The sequence below is a fragment of the Rhipicephalus sanguineus genome, chromosome 10, assembly GCF_013339695.2.
Source record: "Rhipicephalus sanguineus isolate Rsan-2018 chromosome 10, BIME_Rsan_1.4, whole genome shotgun sequence".
NCBI lineage: Eukaryota > Metazoa > Arthropoda > Arachnida > Ixodida > Ixodidae > Rhipicephalus > Rhipicephalus sanguineus.
This window is the reverse complement of record NC_051185.1, coordinates 130,908,399-130,934,500: the sequence shown is the minus strand read 5'-3', so window position 1 is coordinate 130,934,500 and position 26,102 is coordinate 130,908,399. Positions and strand designations below refer to the sequence as shown.

Here is a 26,102-nt window from a genome sequence, read left to right as displayed (position 1 = left end):
ACGAGGCTTCGACTGGCCATGTCGAGGCTACGTCGACGCGACGCAGCGTCGCTAGACGACGCTACGACACGCTACCAAATCGTCATGTAAAATAAACGTTCCTGTTATCAGCTCCTGAACTCGACTTCTCCCTGAGGCCTGGCTGCTCCCGGGTCCTATGGGCAGACCCGCGATCACATCACTGTGTCATCAGCACTTTTCACGCCTAGGGCGTGCTTATGCTTTCCTGAACGCAACAGCCAGCCTCGTCCACCAGAGCTCTCCCACATATCACCGGACTGCTGCCCTCTTCTGTCAAGTCTTTTGTGCGAGTTAACGAAACTTCCTTGTGACATGGAACTACTGCGCATTTCAACATTTTTTGCTTCTAAGACTGCTTGTTCATGTTTGTTGTTTGTAACTCGCACATTCTTCCGGGGGGAGGGATAATCATGTGACGTAAGCAGGCACGCAAGGATGGCTGGTAGAAGCCAACAAGGAAGAAGCGCGTGAATGTAATGAAAGTATGGCGTCTGTGCCGCTGGACGTCTCTCATTCATAGCGTCATATATGTAGCATAGGTCGCCGCCCTAAGTGGGCGCCCCTTCACTCAAGGGAGACTTTAAGCCCTGCTGCCAGGTCATGCACTCCGCAACGTTTCCGCACATTGCCCTACCAAACAGCCGGACCCTCTGCACATCCGTCACGGACGCTTCCTTCGACTGGGAAACCCGTGCACCGAGTCCTCGAAGGATCACAGAGGTCCTGCCGCTTGATCCTTGCAGATCCTTGCAGCCGAACGGTAAGACAGGGACGCTTCTTTAATCTACAATCATGGCGAACGGTCCGCCGCTCAATCCTATCCCGAGCTCTCGCACACTTCAGCTTTTTCCTCTTCCCTCGGGTGCCGCACGTTCTTGTTGCTCCGTTCCGGCTTATTTTTCAACATCATCCGGGGCGGGCCAGGGTGAATCAGAGGCTTCTAGCGCGCAAAGCCTTTGTACCGGGCGATTCACAACAGAACCATTGGCGAGACGAACGGAGCAAGTGCGCACTACATTGTCTCTCCCTGGCAGTAACTCAAGCACTCTGCCCAATTTCCATGATGTCGCCGGTGCAGTGTCTTCTTGCAAGAGCACTACATCACCAACTCGCAGTTTTGTTGTCGGGCATGTCGGGCGATTGTGTGCTGACCGCAGTAATAGCAGGTACGCTCGTTTCCATCTCTTCCAAAGTTCCGCTGTTACACGCTGGCGATGACGAGCCTTTCGTTGCAGATCAACCGAGGTATAAGGCTCTGATGTGCAGATCTGTTGCGGTAATGATATGCTGCGTTTACCCATCCAGAAATGCGATGGTGTTAAGGGCTGTAGCTCGTTAGGCTCACTGTCGAGGTAGGTCAGCGGTCTGCTGTTGATCACTGCTTCAATCTCGCACAGTATCGTTGTGAGGGCTTCCACGTTAAGACTGCAGCGTCCAAGCGATTTCTTGAGAGCTCCCTTTGTTGTACGAATGAGACGCTCCCACCATCCGCCCCACCACGGAGCTCGTTCTGCGATAAACCTCCATTGTATCCTGAGCTCCGCAGCGTACTCTCGAAGAGCAGGTAGCGCAGATCCAAACGACTTAGCACAACTTCGGAACGTCTGGGCGTTGTCAGAGTACACTATTGAGGGAACTCCGCGGCGTGCGACGAAACGACGGAAAGCGAGCAAAGTCGTGGCGGTGGTCATGTCCGACGTGAGCTCAAGGTGAACAGCACGTGTAACGGCACACGAAAACAAAAGTATGTAAGCCTTTGTTGAACTGCTTGTTGACTTTGCGTACAGCGGCCCACAGTAGTCAAGTCCAACGACCGCGAAGGGGCTGGTTTCCGTAATTCTCTCGCGTGGAAGTGGGGCCATTGGTGCAGTCTCCACTGTCGTTTTCCATCGTTTGCATATTCTACAGTGAAAAATGATTTTCTTCACTGTTTGGCGCCCTCTTAATAACCAGAAGCGTTCTCGAAGCTCCGTGAGAGTTGCTTCAGCACCACCGTGGATCGTACGCAAATGTGCTGCTGAAACAAGCAGGCTGGTGAGCTTATGGTTGCTTGATAACAAAATGGGGTGACGAATGTCCTGTTCAGCATGCAGCTCTTGGAGTCGCCCACCGACGCGAATTAGGCCGTTCTCATCCATAAATGGGCACAAACGAAGCACAGGGGATGTTGAAGGCAACGGCTGGCCTTTCTTGAGCGCACTAACTTCAATCGGGAACGAGTCTTCCTGCAATATGAGCAACCAATAACGTTCAGCTTGAAATAATTCTTCCGCTCTAAGAGGTCCAGGTGCTGATGGGAAGCGTCTTGCGTTGCGGCTAAAACGCTGGATCCATGCAGTTACTCTCAGCAGTCTTGTTAGAGAGCTGTAGTTTTCCAGGGGCACGACGTTTTTGCGAACACTGATGGCGGATGAACAGACAGACGTAGATCCTGTGGACAAGCTTTGATCATTCTTCGGTTGCTCCGGCACATTTAACAGTATATTTGCGTTAGATTGGTTGATGTCTATACCTTCGAAAAATCTGGTGTTGTCAGAAAGCCAGGCTGGGCCATTCCACCACTTCGATGATTTGGTGAGGTCAGAGCGTGATAGTCCTCGAGTTATAACATCGGCGGGATTTTCCTTGCTGTTACAGTGAAACCATTGTGAAGGTTTGGTATGCTGCTGGATTTCGATTACACGTTGTGCTACAAATTGTTCTAATTTTGTTGCTGTACTTCTTATCCAGTTTAGCGCCACAAGCGAGTCTGTCCACAAGAAAACAGCGGCGTGCTGGAGAAAAGGGATCCTTTGCACATAGCGTATAAGCCGCACCGCGATGGTGCATGCTAGGAGCTCCAGGCGAGGAAGCGATACCATCTTCAAGGGGGCAAGTCGGCCCTTGCTGATTAAGAGTCGTGCGAAACATGTGTCGGGTTGCGAGTTCACTCGTACGTAAACGCACGCACCGTATGCTCTGGGACTGGCATCTGCGAAGACGTGCAGCTCAAATGAAAAGGGATCAATGTTGTCTCGTAGGAATATATACCGTGGAATAGTGACAGGCGTGTCGGACAAGTCGGAACACCACCTATTCCATTCGGCCTGTTCGTCTTCTGGCATACTGGCATCCCAGGCGAGGTTTTTCTTCCATAGATTCTAGAACACTACCTTCGCCTTTATGGTGAATGGAGTGAGGTAACCAAGCGGGTCGTAAACTCTTGCCAAGGTTTTGAGTGCTGTACGTTTGGTAGCCGGCCTTCCGGCACTGAAGATGGCTGCGTGCTGAGTGCTCAAGAGAAGGCAATCACCCGAACGTTCCCAGGGAACACCCAAGATCTTCATCATATGATTATCTCCAGCTTCATTTTCGATGGCGCAGTTGTCACGTAAGAATCTTTCCTTCAACGCGTCACAATTCGAAGCCCACTTGCGAAGTTCCATGCTTGCCTCGTAGAATATTCTCTTTGTTTCTTCATATACTTTCATTGCCGCCTGCGCGCTTGGTAGCCCGACGATAAGATCATCTACGTAGAATGCGTGTTCCAATAAGGCGACAGTGTCTGGATAGTGGTGCTGACAGGATAACAGGTGATGACGAATTGTAGCGGCCAACAGAAACGGGCTTGATGCAGCTCCAAACGGGACTCTGGTCATCCGCCAAGTTGTGATTGGTGGCATGGGCTCTTCCTTGGTTGGCCGTCTTTCCAGCCACAAAAACCGCAGTAAGTCGCGGTCTTCAGGCCGAATCAAAAGCTGGAGGTATGCTTTCTTTATGTCAGCAGCGAGAACTACGGGGTGGCAACGGAACTTTAGGAGTAGCTGGATGACGTCGGCACCAAGTTTTATACCCTTCGACAGGACATCGTTAAGGCAAGGACGACCTGCTTCATGTGATGATGCATCAAACACCACTCGAAGCTTCGTTGTGACGGCGTCCCGACGAACTACTGCGTGATGAGGCATGTAATATACATTATCTCTGAGTGGCTGCTCCTCTTGTACCCTTTCAGCATGTCCGTCATCGAAATATGTTGTAATGGCCTGGTCGTACTTCTCTAGTAACGTTGGCTGCTCTCGGAAGCGGTTGATCTGAAGTTGTAGTCGACGTTCTGCCAGTCGGCGATTACTGTTTCCGGCTGGTATCCCTGGCTCTTCGACCATGAGCGGCACCTGATAACGCCTGCCTTGCTTCGTTATGTAGCGCTCAAATGCGGAGAGGTGCGCGTCGATCTGTAACGGTTCTGAATAGCTTCCATCAATTCCGATGGCATCAAGACGCCACATCGAAGATATGTCTATGTCCGTTGCAGAAGAATTGCTGCTCGAGACGAACAGTGCGCTAGACGGGAACTGGATGTCAGACAATAAGGGTCCTTGTACCATCCATCCAAATGTTGTTTCTATCGCTGTTAGCCTGTCGTTTATGCGATCAATTCTTCCGGTTGTCACCTTCCAATAGGCGTCAGATCCTATGAGCACGGTTATGTCGCCTTCTTGCCACGTATCCGCTTGACATGCGTCAGCCACCTTATATTCCTTGGCGATGAGCGCCTGCAAGATATTGTTCTCCAGCGGTGGACTCGTTACGGAGCATATCTCTGGAATTGTTAATGCTTCCAATTCCACTGCAGCATCGTCAAATTGGCTGCGCAGTCGCACGGAGACACGCTCGGCGTATAGTCGCCTCTGAGATTTGGAGCTTCCAAAGGTGATGAGGGAAAGCTCTTCCCTTCCAACGACGGAACACTGAAGTTTTCTGGCCGCGTCTGCGCGAATATAACTCCGCTGGCTACCGCTATCTAAAAGCACTCGAACGAGAAGTCGTCGGTTACCGCACTCTGCCCATATGCGGCCTGTCTGCAACAGTACAGCCGTGTGTCCGCTGTGAGTGCTTTGGGCAGTTGTCACGGTTCGAAGACTTGTCGAAGATGGTCTTCCCAGCGCAACAAGTTCAGCAGTAGGCGCTAGGCCCTCGACGACTGGTCTTGACAGGTCGCACAGAATGGTCAGGTGGCGGCGACGGCAGGTACCACAGGTAAGACTGTTGGATTTTTTGCAGAACCTTGCGATGTGGTTGCGGGTACCGCAGCGGAAACAGCAGTTATTATTCCGTAGCCTCACGCGCTTGTCGTCCGCTGGCAGCTCGGCAGTGCAGGAAATTATGCTATGCTCATTGCTGTTGCAAAGTGGGCATACTTGGCTGACCGACCTAGTTGAACCTGTGAGAGCAGCAGCCGATGGAATGAGTTCCGTGCAGTCCGTGCTTTCTGTCGCCATGTTGTCTTCGCTTTCATATGGACGGCGACGTGGCTGCAGGCGACCTTCCTCCCGCACTTCTACTTGGATGCGAAGGAAGGTTAGAAGGTCCTTCGCTCGACGCATTCGGTCTTCCGGAGTCTCAGTACCACTCGTTGCACGGTCATCTTCTTTTGTCTTTTGTCGATACATAATAGCCAGGTCGTCTGGCAAGCAGCGCATCATGACGCGATTCAACACCACGATGTACTGATCCGGTGATACTCCAAGGCCTTCTAATGCGCTCACTCGGAACTGCACGTTGTCGTGGAGTGTACGAAGTTTGGCAACATCTGACGAGCTCTTCACGGGAATTAACGCCAAAAGATGATCGACGTGTTCATTAATCAGAAGATCTCGCCGTCCGAACCGATCCGTAAGCGTTTTAATTGCGAGGTCGTAGTTCTGTTCGGCTAACCGGATGCCTTCGATGGACCGCTTCGCGCTGCCGGTCAAGTACGTGAGTAAATACTTAAACTTTTCGATGCGCGGTAATTCGTCATTTTGGTGGATCGTGGCGTCGTAATGGTCCCAAAAGGGCTGCCATTCACGCAGGTTGCCGTCGAACGTAGGTATCTGTAGTCTAGGCAGCACAATCGATCGCTGACGCTGCTCTCTCACCTGGTCCGGAGCGTCGACGGAATTCGGAAGCTCTAAGTTGCTTGATCCGGATCCAGAAGCTTGAGCATGCGTCCTGGTAGCCTGTTGACGTTCTTGGAGCCAGTATTTGGCGCGTGCTATAGCGTAGCTGATCTTGTCGCTGTAATCCTGTGCCGTTTCAACTTCGCGGTCAAGGTTCTCTTCATCTGTTAATGCAAGAATTGCGTCGTCCAGCGTCGATAACGCTGATTCCCTGTCCTTGAGGTAGTCAACTTGCACGCTAACTTCCGAGTGGTCGGGATCCGTTTGCTGTAGCAGGTCCGTTAACTGTGTTAGGGCTCGCGTGACGCCAGCCCTGAGTGCACCACGCTTCTTACGCAGCTGTTCCGAGTTCGCCCTGGCCGTGACGTAAAGGTCCCTGGTTCGCTCCCGGGTTTCGGCACCAACAATATTGCGAAATGACTGGCTCCCGAACGGTAAGAGAGGGACGCTTCTTTAATCTACAATCATGGCGAACGGTCCGCCGCTCAATCCTATCCCGAGCTCTCGCACACTTCAGCTTTTTCCTCTTCCCTCGGGTGCCGCACGTTCTTGTTGCTCCGTTCCGGCTTATTTTTCAACACATCGGTCGCCAAGTACTTTGGCGCTTCTGTGCACCTCGGAACTGCCTGTCAAGCGTGCACCCTGCTGAAATGGTGAAAATTTCCGAGAGTGGCGTTTCGGCGAAACCTTCGATAATTCCTTGGGAACATCCAGTTCGTGTGCGGACGTGCCTTTCCTCCTTGGTGCTCTTCCGTGGGGAGCGGTTGTTTCGTTAGCGCACCGTGCATCGCTTATCAGCGAGCGCTCAAGTCTGGCGCAGCTGGTCCGTACGGTAACCCGCTAACGCGCATGTGCGTTCTTATGTTTCCCTGTGATCACGGCGTTCCTTCATAAATGATATATGCCGTGGGTGTCATACTTTTGTACACTTTCTTTCGGCAAGCACTGAAACGTTCGTTCTTTGTTCTCACGGCCCACCACGCCAAACGTAACAGTGCAGAAAGCTTTCGGAGGGATGCGGGGGAGCAGAAAAAGATGGTATTCAAGGTGTCTTAGGCGAATGCATATGAGACCCTTTCCACGTAAAGTCAACACCATGTCGCTTCAGCTTCAGCCGTCCCGGACCAAATGTGGCGTTGTGCCGTGCGGTCGAGGTACTTTTCCCGTTCTGGTGACATTATGTTTGCCTTGAGTCGTGTTTACCTAGGATGCCTCGATGATCGTGGCGGGGGTAAACACATCGAGCCTGCCTATGCTTGCCCGGCGCTCCACTTGGCGAGTGGAAACAGAAAGGGGACACTTTTCATACTCTCTGTAAGGCTATAACTCTGTACTGTGCTCATACTGTGTAGTGATCGTGCACGTCAAACTGACAAAAACCTAAGAGCTTTGAGGCACACTGTGCAACGGCTACCACGACGCGCGACTTCCGGTATATCGTAACATTCATTGTCTTGATGGTAGGAATAGGTCAGGAAAGTCTCTCGGGTGAAGGCACTGCAACACACGGGGGAAAGGGAAGGGGGCCAAAGGACAGGCGCCGCAGAAGAAGCATCGTACAGAACGCAGTCAGCATCATCACGCCGAGGACCTATTCTATGCAACGAGGGACGTCACTGGGAGCAGTGAAATGCGAACGTCTCGGGTTGTGAAGAGTGAAGACTTGTTTCTACACTCCACCTCACCACTATACCGTTTAGCGCTACCAATGCTACGGGGTGTAAGCAAGCCACACGCTTGAGCAGCAAAACATAGTTTTAGATGCAATTACCTAACAATTGGCAGGGTTGATACATTTGATACGCGCGATATGTTTATACTTCTTAGCTTTGATGTCGTGTGCTTTAATTGCTGCATCAGTAACCTGACGGTAACTGTGGTTACAAATCAACATGGCAGCTCCCATGCAGACGCGACTGACCGCTTCGATTCGTACTCGCGCTTGCTATTCGCCCACTGCGCTGGCAGCAACAAATCAATGGTGAAATTAGCCATCGCTTTGTGCCATCTAGGACGAAGCATCAGGTGTCGTTATTTGCGAGATCAGCTGTTTGTTTAGTCACGCCTGCTAAGCCTAACGCGCCGAGAATTTGATTATGGTTTATATAATTAGCGCAATATAGTCACGAATACACTGCTGTCGAAGCATCAGCACATTAATCTAAACAAATACAAGCGTCAGTTCGTAGCTTACGGGTCACACAGCCCACGACGAAGACGACCTATTCGAAGCGGAGGGCACCAGCTGCGATGGGTGCAGCCATTTATTTATTTTTTTCGGCGATGCCGTCTGTTCGCTTTACTCGCCCCACACGTGTGAGCAGACGACGCGACGCGGGTGAATACAGGTGGAGGGGCTAATCATCCTTCCTATTGGCTAAGGGGTCCTGTAGCCTCCATAATGCTGAAATGAACTTCTGAGATGGAGTATAGAGCCCCAATATTTATAATTATTTTTGAGTTCATGTCAGTGGATAATAGTACACCCCCCCCCCCCAACCTTGGTACAGAAGACAATATAGCACAGTTGCAGGTTAAGCGTAAGTACTCAGTGATTCAGTCTCATAATGTGGTGTCATTAAATATTGCACCTACTATACACAGAAACTTTTTATGCCAGACCATGTCAAATCCCTTCGAATAATCGAAAAAAAAAAATGGCGTCTATTTCATCCCGGTTATTGTGTGCAGAAACTTTGTCGTGCGTAGATTGAATAAGCTGCGTGACAGAACCTTCGGAAACGCATGCTGGTTTCCTGAAAGGCGATTGTGACAAGTTAAATACTGAGCAGTGTGCTTACGAATAATGTGTTCATGAAGCCGCACATTAGACAAAACATACTTTTGACGTCTGCCCGGCTGCGTCGCTGCCTTCACCGCCGGGAACGCCACCGATGCGGCACAAAAGGGTTCGCCTATTCCGCCAGTTATGATGTTCGAGAACAAGATTCGCGTGTTAAATGATGGATTTTGTGCAGATGTTTCACTGCACACCGGCGCGATAATTTCTTTTGTGCGTCCTTCCTTCAAAGAAGGCATTGACCGCAATGTGATGTTTTCTTGCAAGGGAAAATGGTTGCGCGCAAAATAGACCACAGCACGGAGGAGCACAATCCTTGTGCTGGGCTAGGTGGCGCTGCGGCGCGCCCGCCTTTCTCCTCGGCTTCTCCTTTTGACTGCTCGTTCACGCGCTCTACTCGCCGTGCGCGTGCAGCCTCACGTGTCGCTTGCTCTGGGCTTTTAAAGGGCCAGTAAACAACCCCGATGTGCAAAAATTGCAATGGAAAGAAATATGCGCACTTTTGCTATGTGAACATGCTGCCCCAAGAATTTTGCGAGTACGTGCTATAATAAGGAAGTTACAGGGGTTAGAACATCCGTTTCAGCTGGTTTCAAATTTTCGCGCGGGCTCACCACCCTTCTCCGCCACATGGAGGAAAAGGCGTAGCCCGTCGTCTTGACTCCGCCCACTTCGGCAACGTGACACGACGTCAACAATTGACGTCATGGGCGAGCTCGATCAGTCGCAATGCGCTTCCGCTGCTGCGGCTCCTGGTGGTTTATTGTTTATATTGTCGCACGTGCTCCGTAACTTGACGGGCAGTTTTCGGCTCTTCACTATTTTTAAACCTTTGTGACAGTTCACAACGCAGCAGGAATGCGTGCTTGCTTTCCGAGATGTCGAAGGGGCGCGAGAGAAAAGCCTGGAGACCGCGCGAGCAAGCGCGACCCGTCCGAGCTACCGGAGATTCCCTTCTCCCCGCTCGATTTGCAGCCGGCAACTGAACAACGCTTCGTAAGCGTCTCTTCCTCTACTTAACCACATAGTCGAAGGCGAAGTGCGTGCAGGTGCTATGCAGTACTGCGTGGCCGAAACCGCATCACCGCAGGGCCAAAAAACAAGGCGCAGTTTCGTAGCAGTGGGGGGTGGGAACAGGAACTGACGTTAACTTGACAACTGTTTGTTGAGACCTGGTTTAGACCAATCGGCGAGCTCAGTGCTACGTCAACTCGGCGATCGCCGAGTTGTCACTGCGCGTACGAGGAGGATTGGTCAGGCGTAGGAAAGAAGCGCGGGAATTGTTTTTCGAAAGGAAGCGATGTAATATTCGGAAAACGTGATCGCCGCGGTCTACTGTACGAATTAGCGAGCTTGTTTGGGGGGTGTAAAAAGTCGCTGCCTGTTTACGGGCCCTTTAAAAAAAGATATCGGATACAGAAAAACATTTCCGCGGTGTGGGTCTCACCTGAGGAGAGTGGTTGCGGGACCAATCAGGTCTTCAAAGACGATGCTGTTTGTGCGTGTCGATGGTGAATGGTCATATTTGTACGACGTGAATATTAACGATACTGGGCGAGTTTGGTAATTATGTGACCGATAAAACGGGCCTTCGGTGCGGCTGTCGGCAAACAACAGCCACGCCTTCGGGTGCGTTTGTGTCCCTCGAATTCTCATTGCTTGGCTACCAAGTTTGTCTTGTGGCTTTATATTTATTATGAGCTCAGTGTGAAGAGCTTAAATTTGCCTCTGTCCTGTAAAGTCGTTAGCAGCATTGTAATTTGCAGTGTTCGGTTTCACGAGAGCTTCATTTCTGCCGACGTTTGCTTCGGATGATAACAACGTCCGATCACAAGTGCAATGCCAACTTAGATAATTCCACGTCTTACATTGTCCGCATAATTATGCGCTCAAGGAAATTTTTAATGCCCATTGCGATCATGCGTGTTTCCTGCAGCTTTGGGTTTCGTTTAGGATAAAATCGATGCCTGATCACGCACCATGTGCGCTTATTTTAATGTCGCTCTGGCTGTTTCAGCATCATAGCGCATGCAATGCCAAATGTCATCATGGATGTTCATAATTACGCCTACATTTATCCCTGACAATAACCGCACCTGATTTAGCAACACGATCGATAATTTTAATGCCGCTTTGGTTCTATTTACAGCTCGCTTCCAAAGCGGCAGCTGCATGTCGGCCGCGGCTCATGAGCGCATGCAAGGATACTGCTGTTTTAGTTCCCAAAACCGCGATACTATTATGAGGCATGCCGTACTGGGGAACAGCACATTAATTTCGGCCACCTGGTGTTCCTTAACACACTTGCAAGTACGTGGGTGCTACCACATTTCGCTCCCATCGTAATGCAGCCGCTGTATCAGGGAATCGAACACCTCGGGTTTAGCAGCGTAATACCTCAGCCTGCTAAGCAATCACGGAGTTTTGCATGCGAGGCCAATATAAACGATTAGCGTGCAGAATAATTCTGTTTACTTTGAGCCGCGAAAGGAAATGCACCAGCTGAATAAAACCCTTGTGGCACTCACGGTACAATATTTACACGTATGAGGCTCACATGTTCCGTTTCTGTTGCAGTAGCCTGGTTGACTCAGAAAGCAAGCGCACACTCTCAAAATGTACAGCGGCTACCCTCCGTTGAAATGGGCACGGCAGTCGCATTTCTTCCGGTTAATAATTTGTAACACTGCGCGCGACAAAAATTACATCCAAATGAGAAGATCGTGAATCCACTCGTGCCGCCTCTGCTCTTCGCACTGCTTGCATGGACGGGCTGCGTTACTTTAAGACATTTATGAAAACGCAGAATTATTGCGTGTCTGCTGTTCAGGATGACAAAAGAGCGGCAGAAAAACGCGAGCGCCGAGAATTTCGAGCGACCGACAGTTCGGCCTCTCTCCGCTGGAGCGATGGATGGCGCTGCGCAAACTTTTGCTTGTCTGGCCACTGTGAAAGCGGGCAAGGATAAACACGCTGCTAAATAAAGCAATTGTTGCCCTGACAAACACAAGTCCACTTATGAAAACTTTTGCTCCAAACATTCCTTGGGCGGTTTCGCATTGCTTTCAGCACAGCTGGGCTAAGGTACTTTGAAACTGCACCGCTATACGATACAGGATAATCGGGCAACATGTATTTGAGATAAAAGATACTACCGCAATTATTGTATCCGATATGATACTTCGATCATTCGCAAATTTGTTAGTATAGATCTATGTGATGTAGCAGCAAACGCGTAAGTACAAAAATGTTTCCTTGGAAATTTCCTAATTCTAAAAACTTTGTTTAATTTTAATGCTATGTCTGTTATTTTTGTACTTGTTCCTCACAGTGCATATGCTTCATTCCGAATCAACTTATTTTGGTTGCTTTAACTGCTTAGCATGAGAGCTCTTTATACAATGCGCTGTCAGCGGTTTTTGCTTGTCGCCCCAGGAAGGGACGGGAGCCGCTGCTCTCCTTAGCGACCGGCTTGCGGGTTGCCATCTAGTTACTATAACTTCAATGAGAAGCGTGCAAACGATGACCGTAAACGCACTACCATTTATGTCGTACAAGTGTGGTGTATAAGGTCCCTTTCAGCTGCGGCCGCTTCTACGTAGGACAGACGGGCTGCTGCATTAACCAGAGATTATTGGAACATAAAAGATCGCTAACCGGAGGCTCACCTTCTAATCTATCATTACATTGTCGAGATTGTAAGTGCACGCCAAAATTCAATGAATGCGCAGTTTTGTACAGACATAGGAATGAAGAAACGCGTCTGATGATTGAGGCATCGCATATCGAGAATAGTGATAGCGCATGCGTGAGCCAACCGTCGATTAACTTGAATAAAGACGAAATCAAATGCCTTAACAGTTATCTTCCACGTAGACCCCTACACGTGCCGGATTGATAGGTTCGCCTATTGTATGGACATGCGCAGATAACTTTTCGTGGCTTCTTTCTTTTCCGCCGTTGTGCGTCCCTTCAATTGTTAGTCCTGGCTTCTTTCTTCTGTCCGTGTTTGCACGCCCTATCTTTTTCGAATGACCATTTATGCAATACACCGAACAGCAAGAACTAGGGGGCAATGACGTCATATAGCGCTCGCTAGTGACATCATAACAACGTTCCTCTTACGACAGAACATGCGCAGCCCAGAAGCAACTCTACAGAGTGCAGTTGCACGAAGCGTCGCAGGCAAACGCTGATACTGTGGCCACTTATAGCTGCGATTAACTGGTCAATATTAACAGAAAAAAAATTCAGGGAGGCCTAAACAAGGAAAATAAGAATATTTGAGTAAAATAGACAGGCTTTTCCGTACCGAACAATCCCAGTGAATAAGTATAGAAGCACGATACTGGCTGTAGCTTTAATAGCCACCACAATTAAGCATCAAGTAACTCATCTGTTGAGGTAAGACAACAGAAAACTCAGTGCTTATGGAAAACAGCTTAATACAGCGCGTTGGGACGCTCATGAGAAAAAACGGAGGATTTGATAGAGCAATGTTTCTCGAAAACCCTTCGTAACAATACTTAAGATGGTTCATAGTATGATAGAGTTTGGTGATTAAGCGTCGACATATTTGCCCAGCGCAAGAAGAAACGCCTGTGTTGTCTCCTCTCATCCGTCCTCGCATAATACAATAATTTCTATTATTGTAATGCAAACTCAATTTCGCTGTTATGCTAAGAAGTAGCAGAATTTTCGTTATACTTCAGGCAGGCTATCATATATTAGTCCTCAACATCGCTTTGACATAACAGCTAGAAGGCTCGCGTGGAATGTTAATATGTAATCAGCAGACGAAATGACGCAGGCAGTTAAAAATAAAGCAGGGAGCTCACTTTAGCAGCACGTTACAAAATACACGTGTGGTAAGAAGACCGAAAAAACAAACTACATGAGATGCAAACGAAGGACAGCTGCACTTATTTTGCTAACAATGCGAGTATGAACTCTGAACAGACACAGGAGGAGGAAAAACATGCGACAAGCCATGATATCTTTGTTCGGTACAGGCTTGTTCTATTAGATCTAGCATCGCCACCGGTGGTGCTGTAGGTGGTGCAATCTCATAGCGTGTAAGGCATGTAAGTCCACGAGATCCTTCAAGTCACTGGCGTGTAAAAGCCACGGGGCGCAAGTAGACCTTACTCCTACATTCTTCACACTCTGCAACGAAGCACCACGCGAGATATATTTTTATAACCACACCAAAGCGGCGTCAGAATGTGCGCAATAGACGCCCCGTGAATTGGGCTACGCGGCACTGGCTAAGAGTAGGTGCCATGACGCAGCTAAAAAGAAAAGGCGCAGACGTTCGCGCGCTTGTGGTTTTATACATGGCGCCAGCACGTGACTCTGCTTGAGGACGTGCAACGCCTGCCCTCTGTGGAGGACTCTGGTGGAAGGATAAAAGAACGGCACTGCGTTTAGTTTTACAAAGGTGGCTCCGCGGCGCAGTATCAGCTTGACAAGTGGAGTTGAAGCACTGTTTATTATTTTACACGGTGGTGTTGCGATTGAGACGTATCTTGTATCTTAAGATACACGATACCTTCTTTCATGTATCGGAAATACAGATACTGATACAGTTCTTGCGCGACATATCGCGATACAATATTCTCAAAGAACATCTGATGATACATGCACCTTCGATACTGTCCACCACTGACTTTAAGACACCGTCCTGCTCTGAGCTTGGGTTTTGTTTGATTTCTAAGCACAACAGATGATTCTGATTCTGAGAAAGGGTTTCATATCGACGAGGATTTAGCGCCTTGGCCTAAACACGGATTGCCTTTGCGAACAATGCAACTGCATGGTGAAAAGCACGTCACTAACCACGTCAGCCCCGTCGACGGTGCAGAGCTTCAGCGACTGGATGCGCGCCTCGAGCACCACGTTGATCATGGCGCACATCTCCGAGGGCACGATGTAGTCCGTCGTGTTCCACTTGCTCTTTTTCTGCAGCTGCTGGAATGCCTGCAGCGTCCTGCACAATAGCGAGGATCATCTCTTTTGAGTGCCTGAGTGGTACATAACATTTCCACGTATATGAGTATCACGCTATTACATAATGGAACCATGTAAGTGTACTAGCAATAATTATTGTTAATAACTATTAGGGTTAGTTAATTATTACACGAACTGATTATAATTTATGAGTGGAGTGTGCAAAATGAAAAGTATATATGCAACAGCTGGGAACTATAGCGAGTAATTGTTTGTAGCGCATCCTCTTACGTCGCGCCCCGAAACCGGCGCCTGCGGCATCGCAAGAAAAACTCTCTTGCTAGGCCGCCGCCGCCGGTCCGGCGGCGCAGGGAAGAGGGGACAACTCGAACCGCGCTCCTTCTCTATTTCTCCTCTTTCCCTTTCGCATCGCCCCGCGCGCCTGCTCGCGCTTTTGGGAAACAATAAACAGTTCCTAACCAGATGTTGTAGCTCTCGGTTCCTCCTGCGCGCGCTCTACAGTTTGTCCTGATAGCTACCCCGAGTAGAGCACTGCACGGGCCCAGGCCGGCCCGAAAGCCCGGGCCCGGCCCGGCCCGCGGTCCGGGCCGGGTAAGGGGTTCTTGGATCGGGCCCGGGCCGGGCTCGGGCCCTTGGTCTTCGGGCTTGGGTCGGGCTCGGGCCTGAGCCAGGCCCGTATTAGGCCCGGGTCTCATACGTATAGGTATAATTGCGTATGTACGTTGTGTGGCTTTGTTCTTGTTGTTTTGTGGGGTTTAACTTCCCGAAGCGACCCAGGCTATATGAGACGCCGTCGTTGAGGGCTCCGGGTAATTTAAACCACCTGGAGTGCATTGGCGTACATAGAAATTGCACAGTACAAGACGTCTACAATTTTGCTCCATCGGTATGCTACACGGGATTTCAAGAAACGCCTAATATAAGTTTCCGCCATTATAGTGAGTGAAAGACGTTCTTGGGTATCGTGTAAGGAAAACAACGGTAAACTGCCTAGATTAGTGTGTATAAGATGTGCGCGTTTGTATCTAGGGAAACATTTCGAGTATGCAGCTACGCTCGCATGCCCGTAGACTGGCCAACGCGACTTAATTGTGAGTCATTAATATCTCAGGAGCTGTTTTTCGTGCATTTTAAGTGCAAGATGCGGAGCGACTCTTATCCCAGGGCAAACGCCGTTGTTGATTCTCTCATTACTAGTGGCGATGCGCCAGACCATAGAGACACTCGTTTCCCCGAGTGGCGGTGACGGTGGCGGTGACTCGGGGAAGATGGGTGGGACAAAGAACCTTGTTGTTTTGAATACGAAAACGTAGTGTAGGTTGGGTGCAGTTGCCTGCCGAGGAGTCAACACGACAGCTTTAATTAATGTAACGCTGCCCAGCCTGGCGTATTCCTCCCAGAAGCAGATAGAGCACGTTTTTTCCCCCATTGCATTGTGCAATAAATGAGGTTTGCAGGAGACTTGCTACTTTTACTCAACAGCCCTAGCTCGTATGCAGTTGATGTAGACTCAATTTAAAAATGTCTGCCATGCTTTTTTCTCCACTTTATGCAGGTATTATATTTTGTAGTTGTTCTTTGAAATGCAAAAATGAGATTGCGTGGTTAGCACTGCGTGCGTACATGAAGAGCCAGCTATGACTCCAATTATATTTTATATTGCCCTGCAATCATTTCGCAAGAGTTTTACGCGCGTAATTCACCGAAAGTATACACAGTACCGGTGAAAGTTGTGACACTGAAAGAAGTTCCTAAAACAATCTAGAAAATATCTTGTGTGCGGCAACCACATCATGCAACCTGCGCAAGCTGTGTAAGGCCAATTGGCCAAGGAAACCGAATGTTCCGTCTTTCCTCATGCCTTACTGGCAAGATAGAGCATGCCTTAATATGATTGATAGTCTCTTGCTGAAAGGAACAAAGCTGGTAATCGCACTGTCTCTAAGAACAGATGTGCTGCGCAGATTGCATGATGGGCATCAGGGGATTGGGCGTTGTCGCAGTGTGGCTAAATGTTCTGTCTGGTGGCCAGGGTTGAGCACCGAACTGGCACAGTTCGTGAATCAGTGCACTGTTTGCGCACAGCATGCTCAGCAACTGGCCGAGCCCATGATAGCAACCGCAACGCCATCGTTTCCTTGGGAGAGAGTGGGAGTAGATCTGTGCGTAATCAACGGCCAGGCATACCTTGTCGCAGTGGATTATCTTTCACGGTACCCTGAGGTAGTCAATCTTCCCTCCACAAAGTCTGGAACGGTCATTGATAGACTGAAAGATATTTTTGCTAGGCATGGAATCCCTGAGTGTGTGGTGACAGACAACGGTCCTCAGTTCGTGGCCACCGAGTTTGAACAGTTCGCGGTGTCATACGGGTTTCGCCACGTCACCGTGAGTCCGAGGCACCCACAGGGGAACGGGGAAGTAGAGCGAATGGTTCAGACGGTTAAGCGCCTCATTCTAAAGTCTAAAGACCCTTACCTGGCATTGCTGGCTTACAGGGCGACACCCGGCATTCCTGGAGTCAGTCCTGCTGAAGTACTTATGGGTAGGCGATTGAGGACAAGAGTCCCAATGCTACCGCGTCATCGAAATCCGGCAAAAAGCAGCGCGAAAGAAGTCGTGGCCCGCGACCAGGAGATCAGGCAGCGGCAGTGCCGCTACTACAACCAACGCCATCGTGCCAGACGGCTTTCCAAGCTAGAAGCAGGGGACCTGGTCTGGGTGACAGACATGCAATCCAAGGCCACAGTGCTCGAACCAGCACCAAAAGCGCGGTCATATGTAGTGCGAACAGACGACGGTGTGGTCCTCCGCCGAAAGAGGAGAATGCTTAACCGTCTACCAAAAGAAAGGGCGCACACGGAAACTTACGAATTTCCAGGAAAACTCGGAGGGGGCACAAATGGCTCGTAGCTCAGATGGCTCGACAGCAACAGATTCAGCGGTGCCTCCGACTCGCGTTGTGGCCAATAGTGAACCCACTCCCATTGTAACGCGGTTTGGTAGAGTGGTAAAGAAGCCCATACGACTGGGCATTGATGAGTAGTGGTTTGGTGTTTTGTTTTGTATAACATATATTCTGTTTTGTTTTGTACAACAGATATTCTCTATCATGTATGTGCGCATGTTCCGATGCTTGGAATAAAAAAAGGGGGATGTGCTGGTACCGCTTGCCCGTGTTCGGCGTGTGACGTCAGAACAGATAGCGGGGCGACAACTGTATGCGCCAAGCTACCTTGACCACGTGATGTTCTCCGGAGTGTATATTATCGACCGGCACAATAAAGAGGGGAGTTTTTTCCTTTCGTCACCGAGAGCGCAGCTCGTCGATTGGTTATTGCGACACGCATACGCGTCGCGCTCGTATGCAGTGTCACGACAGTATCTTCACAATAACCGAAGGCTGGACAGTGCCTCCTTTATGCTCAAGGCATAACTAGCCGAAACGGGCCGGGCCGTGCCCAAACCTTTCGGGCCCGGGCCGGGTACGGGCTACATTTAGGAAAACCGGGCCGGGCTCGGGCGGGCCGGAGCATGGCGTTTTCGGGCCGGGCCGGGCCCGGGCCGGAAAAATCGGCCCGTGCAGTGCTCTAACCCCGAGTCACAAGTGCGGTCGTAAGAAATCAAACAAAAGGACAAAGGGTGCATGCAATGGAAGAGCTTTCAATAACATCAAAGCTCCGCTTTTGGAAATCTCTAAAAATGAATAGAACATAAACAGCAATCAAGCGAACGGTGCAATATAAGAGCTACGAAATCAAGCAAGCAAGCAAGCAGAGGAGCTCCGGTACAAGGCTGATCGGTCCAGCCCTCCTGGGTTGTCATTTGCATCGCAGAAAATTCGTGCGACCTAGCCGCGGGTATACATCACCGGAAGTGCCTCGTCATTTCTACTCAGCATGTGCGCCATGGTCTGACGCTGCTTGCGTCACGTACTGCATAGTACTTAAATACGCTGTGCCTCTTTCATCGGTTTTTGTAGTGAACGATGCTCCCGTACAGAGAGCCGAAACGTCATTCAACATTCAGTCCTTCTTTTGGTCGCAGTGCCTTTAGCGCTTCTTGATTATGTTCTTCCCCCGGCTAGATGGTTAGCCGTCTCTCATTTCACAAACGTTTTTTCACCGCAGCTAACAGCTGCCGGTGACAGTGACCGATACGGCTTTCAGCTGTATGACCACAGTGGATAGAAGTTGTGAGGTCTTTAGGGAAACTGTAATGTCGCCTACCACGCAAGAGTGACGGACTGTGACTGACAGTTCGTGTGCTGTGTCATGTACTGTCTTTCTCTCTCTCTTTCCTCTCCATCTTCAAAACTCCCCCACCCGGTTCCCATGGGCAGTGTAGCAAAACCGGTTTTCCTAAACTGGTTAACCGCCCCGCCACGGTGGTCTAGTGGTTATGGCACTCGATTGCTGACCCGAAGGTCGCGGGATCGAATCCCATTTTCGGTGGAGGCGAAAATGTTTGAGACCCATTGTTGTGTCGGCGGGCGGTGACCGACGGCGAGGCCCCGATGACTGGACGCGACGCGCACTGGCACGGCCCGCGACACGAGCAGAAGTGAGCGAGTCCGGAGCCCGCGGAAGCCCGACAAAGACTGAGCCGGCCAGCGGCCGTTTATTCGAAATATGACACAACGGACACGCGTGCACACGCGATTGGCTACATGCCATCACGTGTGCCGTTACAGACGACATCTGCCGACATTACAAACCACTAAGGCGCACTTTCAGTGCGCGCGCCATTCACAGATGGCGCCACATACACCACATCATCCCCCCGTCGATAAAGTGGGCAATATCACAGGGTAGCTCCGAAGCCAGTCCCAGGATACACACTACGAATGCTCACACCGCACGAGCGGCGGGGACAAGATCAGTACACTCACACCCAAGTGGCACTACACAAAAGACACATCACACGTCTTGTGAATGAAATGCACTGAAAAAATAGAACTCCAAGTTTCCTGCGATGTCATGGCTGGGCCCACTAGCCACGGCATCATAGCAAGAACACCTCCCACTTTAAGTAACAAAATCCTTAAGCCGGTCAGGCCGTTTTGTCTTACGGTGCGGACGCGCAGAAGTCGCGGTAGAACTTTCTGAAGTGCAACCATTTACGGTCGTCTTTGAAAACATTGTTGCCCCTTCACTCCCCCCCCCCAGGGTTGAGATTTAGTTTACTACTTGAAAAAGGTACCCCAAGTGGGTCTTCCTGACCTCTCAACGTTTCTCGAGGAACAACTGATTTAGACCTTTCACTAGAAGAGACCTCTGACAAATCAGAATCTGTCTGAAAACTGGGGTGCACTAGGGGACGGACTGCCACAAATGCCTAAACTGGAATAAGAGTAGATAAGTTATTTAGGTGTAGTAGAAAGAGTAGCATTCTCGAAAGAATCCCTAGGAATTACTGTTAACTTGGATGCGTTCCACGCTTTTCCATCACTGAGTACAAAAGTGCACGGCGCAACCTGAGCCTGGGATGATGTGGTGTATGTGGCGCCAATCGACACGTCAACGACGCGCCTCAATCTGTATGCCATGTCGCTGAATGGCATAAAGGCCCAAAAGCGATGTGCCCTTATCGGTCACGTAGAAGACAACGGAGCAAGACCGCTGCAACACTTTCACTGAAGCTTGGAAAGAGCCAATGATACCGATGCGCTGTTTGGAGAAGTTCCGCAAGTCGAAGACAGCTTTGGACAGGCTGTGCTGTTTGCTGAAATGACGGTAGAAGTCTTCCGCAGTCACCAAGGACACAGATGCCCCGGTATCCACTAGTAGTTGCAGGGTAACACCATCGACCACAGCGTGGACGACTAAGTCCTTTCTGGACGAGGTGCTATCTGTGAGCACGGAAGACGAAGGATGATTCGAAGATAACACTGACGAGCTTGAAGCTACGTTCAACTGTGTGGAGGCCTGCTGCTCCGGTACGACGTCGACAGCTCCCCTCGAAGAGATGCGCTGTACAGGAGCAGTCTTGCGGCACATCGACGCGAAATGTCCCCGAGCGTTGCACGTATTGCACCGCCGACTTCGGGCTGGACAATTTCGAAAATTTGACTGGTGCCGTCTGCTTCCGCAGCGGTCGCACGATTGAGGTTGGAAGTCGCCTTGAAACTTCTCATTCGGAACTGGAGCACGGAGCCTCGTCGACGACTGCGGCTGAAAGTCGCCATCTTGGCTCGCCGGAACTTCAATGACGTTGTGGCTTCCCGGAAGTGTTGACGTGACGTCACGGCCTACGTCACGGCCTCCCCGTCTGCTCTGGCCATATTTTTTCTTCGCGCCGCCATATTGGGCGCCTTGCCCTACGGCTTCGACATTTTCAGGGTGACTAGGAGCAAACGCATGGTTTACCAACGACAACGCTTCGAGCGTCCGACCGATTTCTTCCGCCTTTTCTCAGGACAACTTTTCACTGAAGGCCAGCAGATTCTCCAGCACCGGCGCGTCGGACGAGCCGTGGATAATCTGGTCGCGGACGCGTTCGGCGTACGTCAGGCCGAACTTGCATCGTACGGCTTTCTCCTTCAGAACAGTCACGTAGTCCAGGAAACTCTCTCCAGGGAGTTGACGCCGACTTGTGAACTCATGACGTTCCACTAGCGGATTCGTGGACGCGGCGAAAAGCCGGTCAAGATGCTTGACGGCTCTGTCAAACTTCGAAACGGCGGGAGCCGAAGAATCAGGATCAGACGCCGGCGCAGACGCCGCGTTGCTTGGAGTAGTTTGGGCTTCATCCTGTTCTGTTGCCGCAAAATATTTCCTCTGTCCTTCCCGTCCCAGCAGGCTGACGAGTGCCGACGCTCGACGCGCGTCGTTCCAGTCGCTGCCGCCGGCCGCCTCGAGGTGGGCCTGAAACAATTTCTTCCAGTTAGTTCACGGAACCGGGGGTGGCCCCGGCAGCTCGAGGAAGACAGAGAGGTGCTCGAAGAGAGCCATGCTGACAGGATAGGCACAGGGAGGTGCAGCACGGAGCAAGGGCGAAGGCCTAGGCGAAAGCTTCACAGAGTCCGCATATTAAGAGCGCTAGGCCTCGCGACGCCAGACAGGACAGAAAAAGGCGGGAATCACGGAAAACTCACCGGTTCTTTCTGCCGCGGCCGGAACCGAGGCGAAAAACATCCTCGTCGCCATGTTGTTGTGTCGGTGGGCGGTGACCGACGGCGAGGGCCCGACGACTGGACGCGAGAAGCCACGTGCGCCGGCACGGCCCGCCACACGAGCAGAGGTGAGCGAGTCCGGAGCCCGCGGAAGCCCGACAAAGACTGAGCCGGCCAGCGGCCGTTTATTCGAAATATGACACAACGGACACGCGTGCACACGCGATTGGCTACATGCCATCACGTCTGCCGTTACAGACGACATCTGCCGACATTACCAACCACTAAGGCGCACTCTCAGTGTGCGCGCCATTCACAGATGGCGCCACATACACCACAACCGTGTACTTAGATTTAGGTGCAGGTTAAAGAACCCCAGGTGGTCGAAATTTCGGGAGCCCTCCACTACAGCGTCTCTCATAATCATATGGTGGTTTCGGGACGTTAAACCCCAGATATTATTATTACTACTATTAAACTGGTTAACCTTTCTTTACAATTTCTTCTCTTCTGAATGCTCGAGTGCATTGACGTTCATCATCAGACTGGAACGAATGTTACGAATGCAAGGTTCTCTGCTTGTAGTTCCGTGAACAAAAAAAGAAAAAAAGGCAGCTTCGCACTAGTGGTGCCCGACCTTCTCTGGTCTCTGTTTATTTCGATCTATTTATCTATCTTTTATTTCTTTCTCTCTCTGTTTTTTGGTTCTCGCTCTTTCTATGCTGTGCTCCACTCACTCTTTTCCCTTCTCCTCATCCTGACTTGCCTTTTCTATCTCCTTGCTATACTACACAATGCAAGGCTATACTATGCTCCTCTAGCGTGCCTGGATAGCCTAGTGGTTAGGACGCTAGCCTTCGGATCGCGCGTACGCGGGTTAGAATCCCTCCTTGCCAAGAAATGTTTTCCGCCAAGAATTTCTCTCGATATATATACACGTTATCTCGCCCAGCAGTGTTATTGCATGCTGGACAATTCGGGGCAAGTGTTCTGGGACCGAAGATGAAGAAGATGAACGCTTCATGGCGATGACTGTTGACGCGCCACGGACCAATGTTCAGCTTAAACACCTCCGCTCTTAAAATTACGCCACTCGAACATTTCAGAAACGTGCGCGCTCTATAGACGATTGCTCTACGTATACGTCTCTCAAATGTCAGACACAGAGAGGAATAATATTTCCAAGATATGCAGTAAGTAATACGCCGTCCACATGGCTATGCAATATTAAATATTATGAAATTTTCACCACCGATAATTATGCAATAAAGGTTGCCGAAGCTGACATTTTGTTTTTCAGCAACACCGCTCTGCTACCATTGTCGGAGGAAAAGCTCTTAGGACACTGGCCGAAACCGTCCTCCGCACGGCAAGCTCTGAGAGCGTTGTTGCGCTTTTTGCGCGCAACTATTTTCAGAGACAGACTTTAAGTAGTGTCGTTTGTCGTATTATTGGTCTTTTCTTCTTTTTTTTTTGTAACATCTCTTTTCTATTATCGTTCACTGCCAATTCCCCAGCACAGGGTAGCCAGCCGGTCTGAAAACTGGCTAACCTCCCTGTCCTTCCGTTTTTTTTTCTTTTCCTCCTCCTCCTCCACCCATCTCGCCAAGTTGAGAGCACCCATAATATGAAACCGGCCTCATTACAGGTGCCAAGTGAACTTAAAGCGCTTACAGTAGCAGCGCCGCCCGTGATCGCGAGCGATAGAGCTTCCTCTCAGCGTATCGCAGTGCACTGTGCCCAGCATCCTGTGCGGTTGCAGACAGCCCAGGGTCCACAAGGTGTCCTCCTGGGCAAAGGCTATCGGTGCAATGTGAAGTAGCTCCTTGCTGAGTGCAACACGGCATTGACACTGTAGCGCTCAGCGACGCCGCCACGCGCGGACACTGAGGTCCGCGTCCCCAGGCTTCCGAAGAAGACAAAAATAAAGATGGGCGGCGCGTGCTCGAGGAGGAAGCCCGGCAGGCGCAGTTCGGTTCTCAATGTCTGCCTAGCAGGTCGTTTTCTGTGTCGAACTTGCCGATAGAGCAGCAGGGCCATAATCACAGCAATACGGGGCATTTCAGTCAGCGTTGTCCAATGAAGAGCAGGAGCTTTCAACTGTCGGCGGAAGCAGAGGCGTGTGCAGGGTCCGCCTCCAGCGGGGGGGGGGGGGGGGGGGGCAGGGGCGATGGTTGGTCGCAGCGACACCCCTCCCAATTTGGTCAATGTATGGCGCGGAGATTGCGACCCCCCCCCCCGAGTCGCAGCGCCCCCCCTTCCTATTATGTCAATGTGGGGCTGACATTGCGCCCCCTCTTAGGTGAATAGGCGGGCGGCCGCCCACTTGCCCCCCCCCCCCCCCCCCCCCCCCCCCGTGCGCACGCCTACGTGTGGAAGGACCGGTACGCAAAACAGGAACGCGAAACCCGCGCTGCAGGAGTCGGCACTAGTGATGCAGAACTATCGATGGTACTATCGATACTATCGATAGCTGAGTCACTATCGAACTATCGATGGTGAAAAATACTATCGATAGCGCTATCAAAATCAACAGCGCGGACTCACTGCAGAATAAACTTGGTTCCCCGCGCGCGTGGTACGTAGTGCAGCCGGAGAAGCAGGCTGAAGGGCAAGAAAGTTGACATGGTTGTGTTCTTCACCAGAGTGCTTTGCTGACACATGATCATAAAGTCAAACTGTTCAGCTGTAGCGGAAAGGAAGCCTTTACATGTGGTGGGACTGCGCGGCTTCAAATTGATATTGCATTTTATGATTTCAAAATAAAAAAAGTTACAACTGTGACAGTTCGCGCTCATCCTGTGTACGTTCCGCGCGTCCTTTCTGCTTGAGCAGCGCATTGCAAGTTTCGAGCGGCTTGCCGTTCTTCGCGTAACATTACAATTAGATGGTGTAGCATTCATTCCTTCGCACTTGGGGCGAAAGAATGCACAACAAACCCTCAACTACGTCTGTGAAGACACGTTTCACTTTCGTGTTATACCGATTCCTATGACAGAGGGATCAGCCATGTTTCTTTTTTTTTTTTTACTGAGCGACACATTACAAAATGACGCTAAAGGTTTGTATAAATTTTATACGCACACATATATACGTTGAAGAGCCGCATATGTGTTACATAACCAGCTGTTTACGGTTGGGTAACGCTGCCAATGGCAACGTGGGTATTACCAACACCAGAAGCGGTAAGCTGAGATGTAGTGGTTATACGTGTCCTGAGAACGCATGCACACTTCACAAACCCGTCTGCATGTGTGCAAGAAGTTCTTGACAGTTCTTGAACAAGGGCACCATCACCGTGATCAGTGACCACCAGCAGCTGGTCATGACTTCTTATAGGATCCGGTCGTGATCGTGGTGACGAGGGGTCCATGTGTAGTGAAGTATGTCGTATAGTAGAGCTGTTGGAATTCGTGGATGCCTCGGTCATTTCGTCGACAAATTGCCTGTCGACAGAGCCGGCGAGATGTCGGAATCTGAAGTCACCCTTCGCGTTGGTGAGGTATAGGCCGTCGAGGCTGGTAGGCCTGGATAGTGCTACATAGACCAACATCAGTGGATGGTGTTTGTCGTATTCGTAGACTACCTAGGCGTATGTAGCCTACGTAGCCTAGTCTACAAAGCGGCTGTCAATCAATCTGGCATCATTCTCGGTCAGCATGAGGCCATCGCTCAGCCTCGTAAGAAATGAAGAGGACACTGCGTCGTTCTGGGGGACGAAGTGCACTTTACGATGCGGTGATGTGGATATCATATGTAACTGAACTTTCGCTAATGTATTGCTCCAGGGTCGAGCAATGCTTCAATATAGCTTGCTGAATCATAGGAATACAAACGAATGTTTATTAGACTGCTATAAAAGCGGAGCCAACACTGGAACTACAGACGTTAATCTCATATGACGCTTGTATCGTAGGAGTTCACATCGTAGCAGTATCATGTAGTGTTTATTGCTTTCTTGTAAAATTACATAGCCAGCACCACAACCACAATTGACGTTGCTCCGATATTACGCCTGCGCAGGCTGTTTTTCCAAACCAGTTTATAGACCTGGCGTGGCTCAGTGGTAGAATACCTGATTGCCACGCAGAATGCTTGGGTTCGATTCCTGCTGGGATCCTAATTTTCATTCTTTCCATCCGTTGAGTCAACGCTGCCGATGTTGGTTTTCCTTAACGCTCTAGCATTTAAGTTACCAATGTCTGTTCTCGCCGTTCCTGGGTCGATATAAACTGTCAATCACCTGTGGCGCATACCCGTACACCGCGGCCCGTGG

At 50.4% G+C, this 26,102-nt stretch overlaps 1 protein-coding gene across 3 annotated transcripts in view; it reads right to left on the bottom strand.

Moving 5' to 3' along the window:
• Positions 1–26,102, bottom strand: part of LOC119372450 (calcium-dependent secretion activator) — a 1,123,203-nt gene that overhangs the window by 270,190 nt on the left and 826,911 nt on the right. For all 3 annotated transcript variants that reach the window (XM_049419575.1, XM_049419577.1, XM_049419576.1), the window contains one exon: positions 14,581–14,731. In XM_049419575.1, the coding sequence (XP_049275532.1) occupies positions 14,581–14,731 (151 nt within the window). The remainder of the gene's footprint in view (positions 1–14,580; positions 14,732–26,102) is intronic.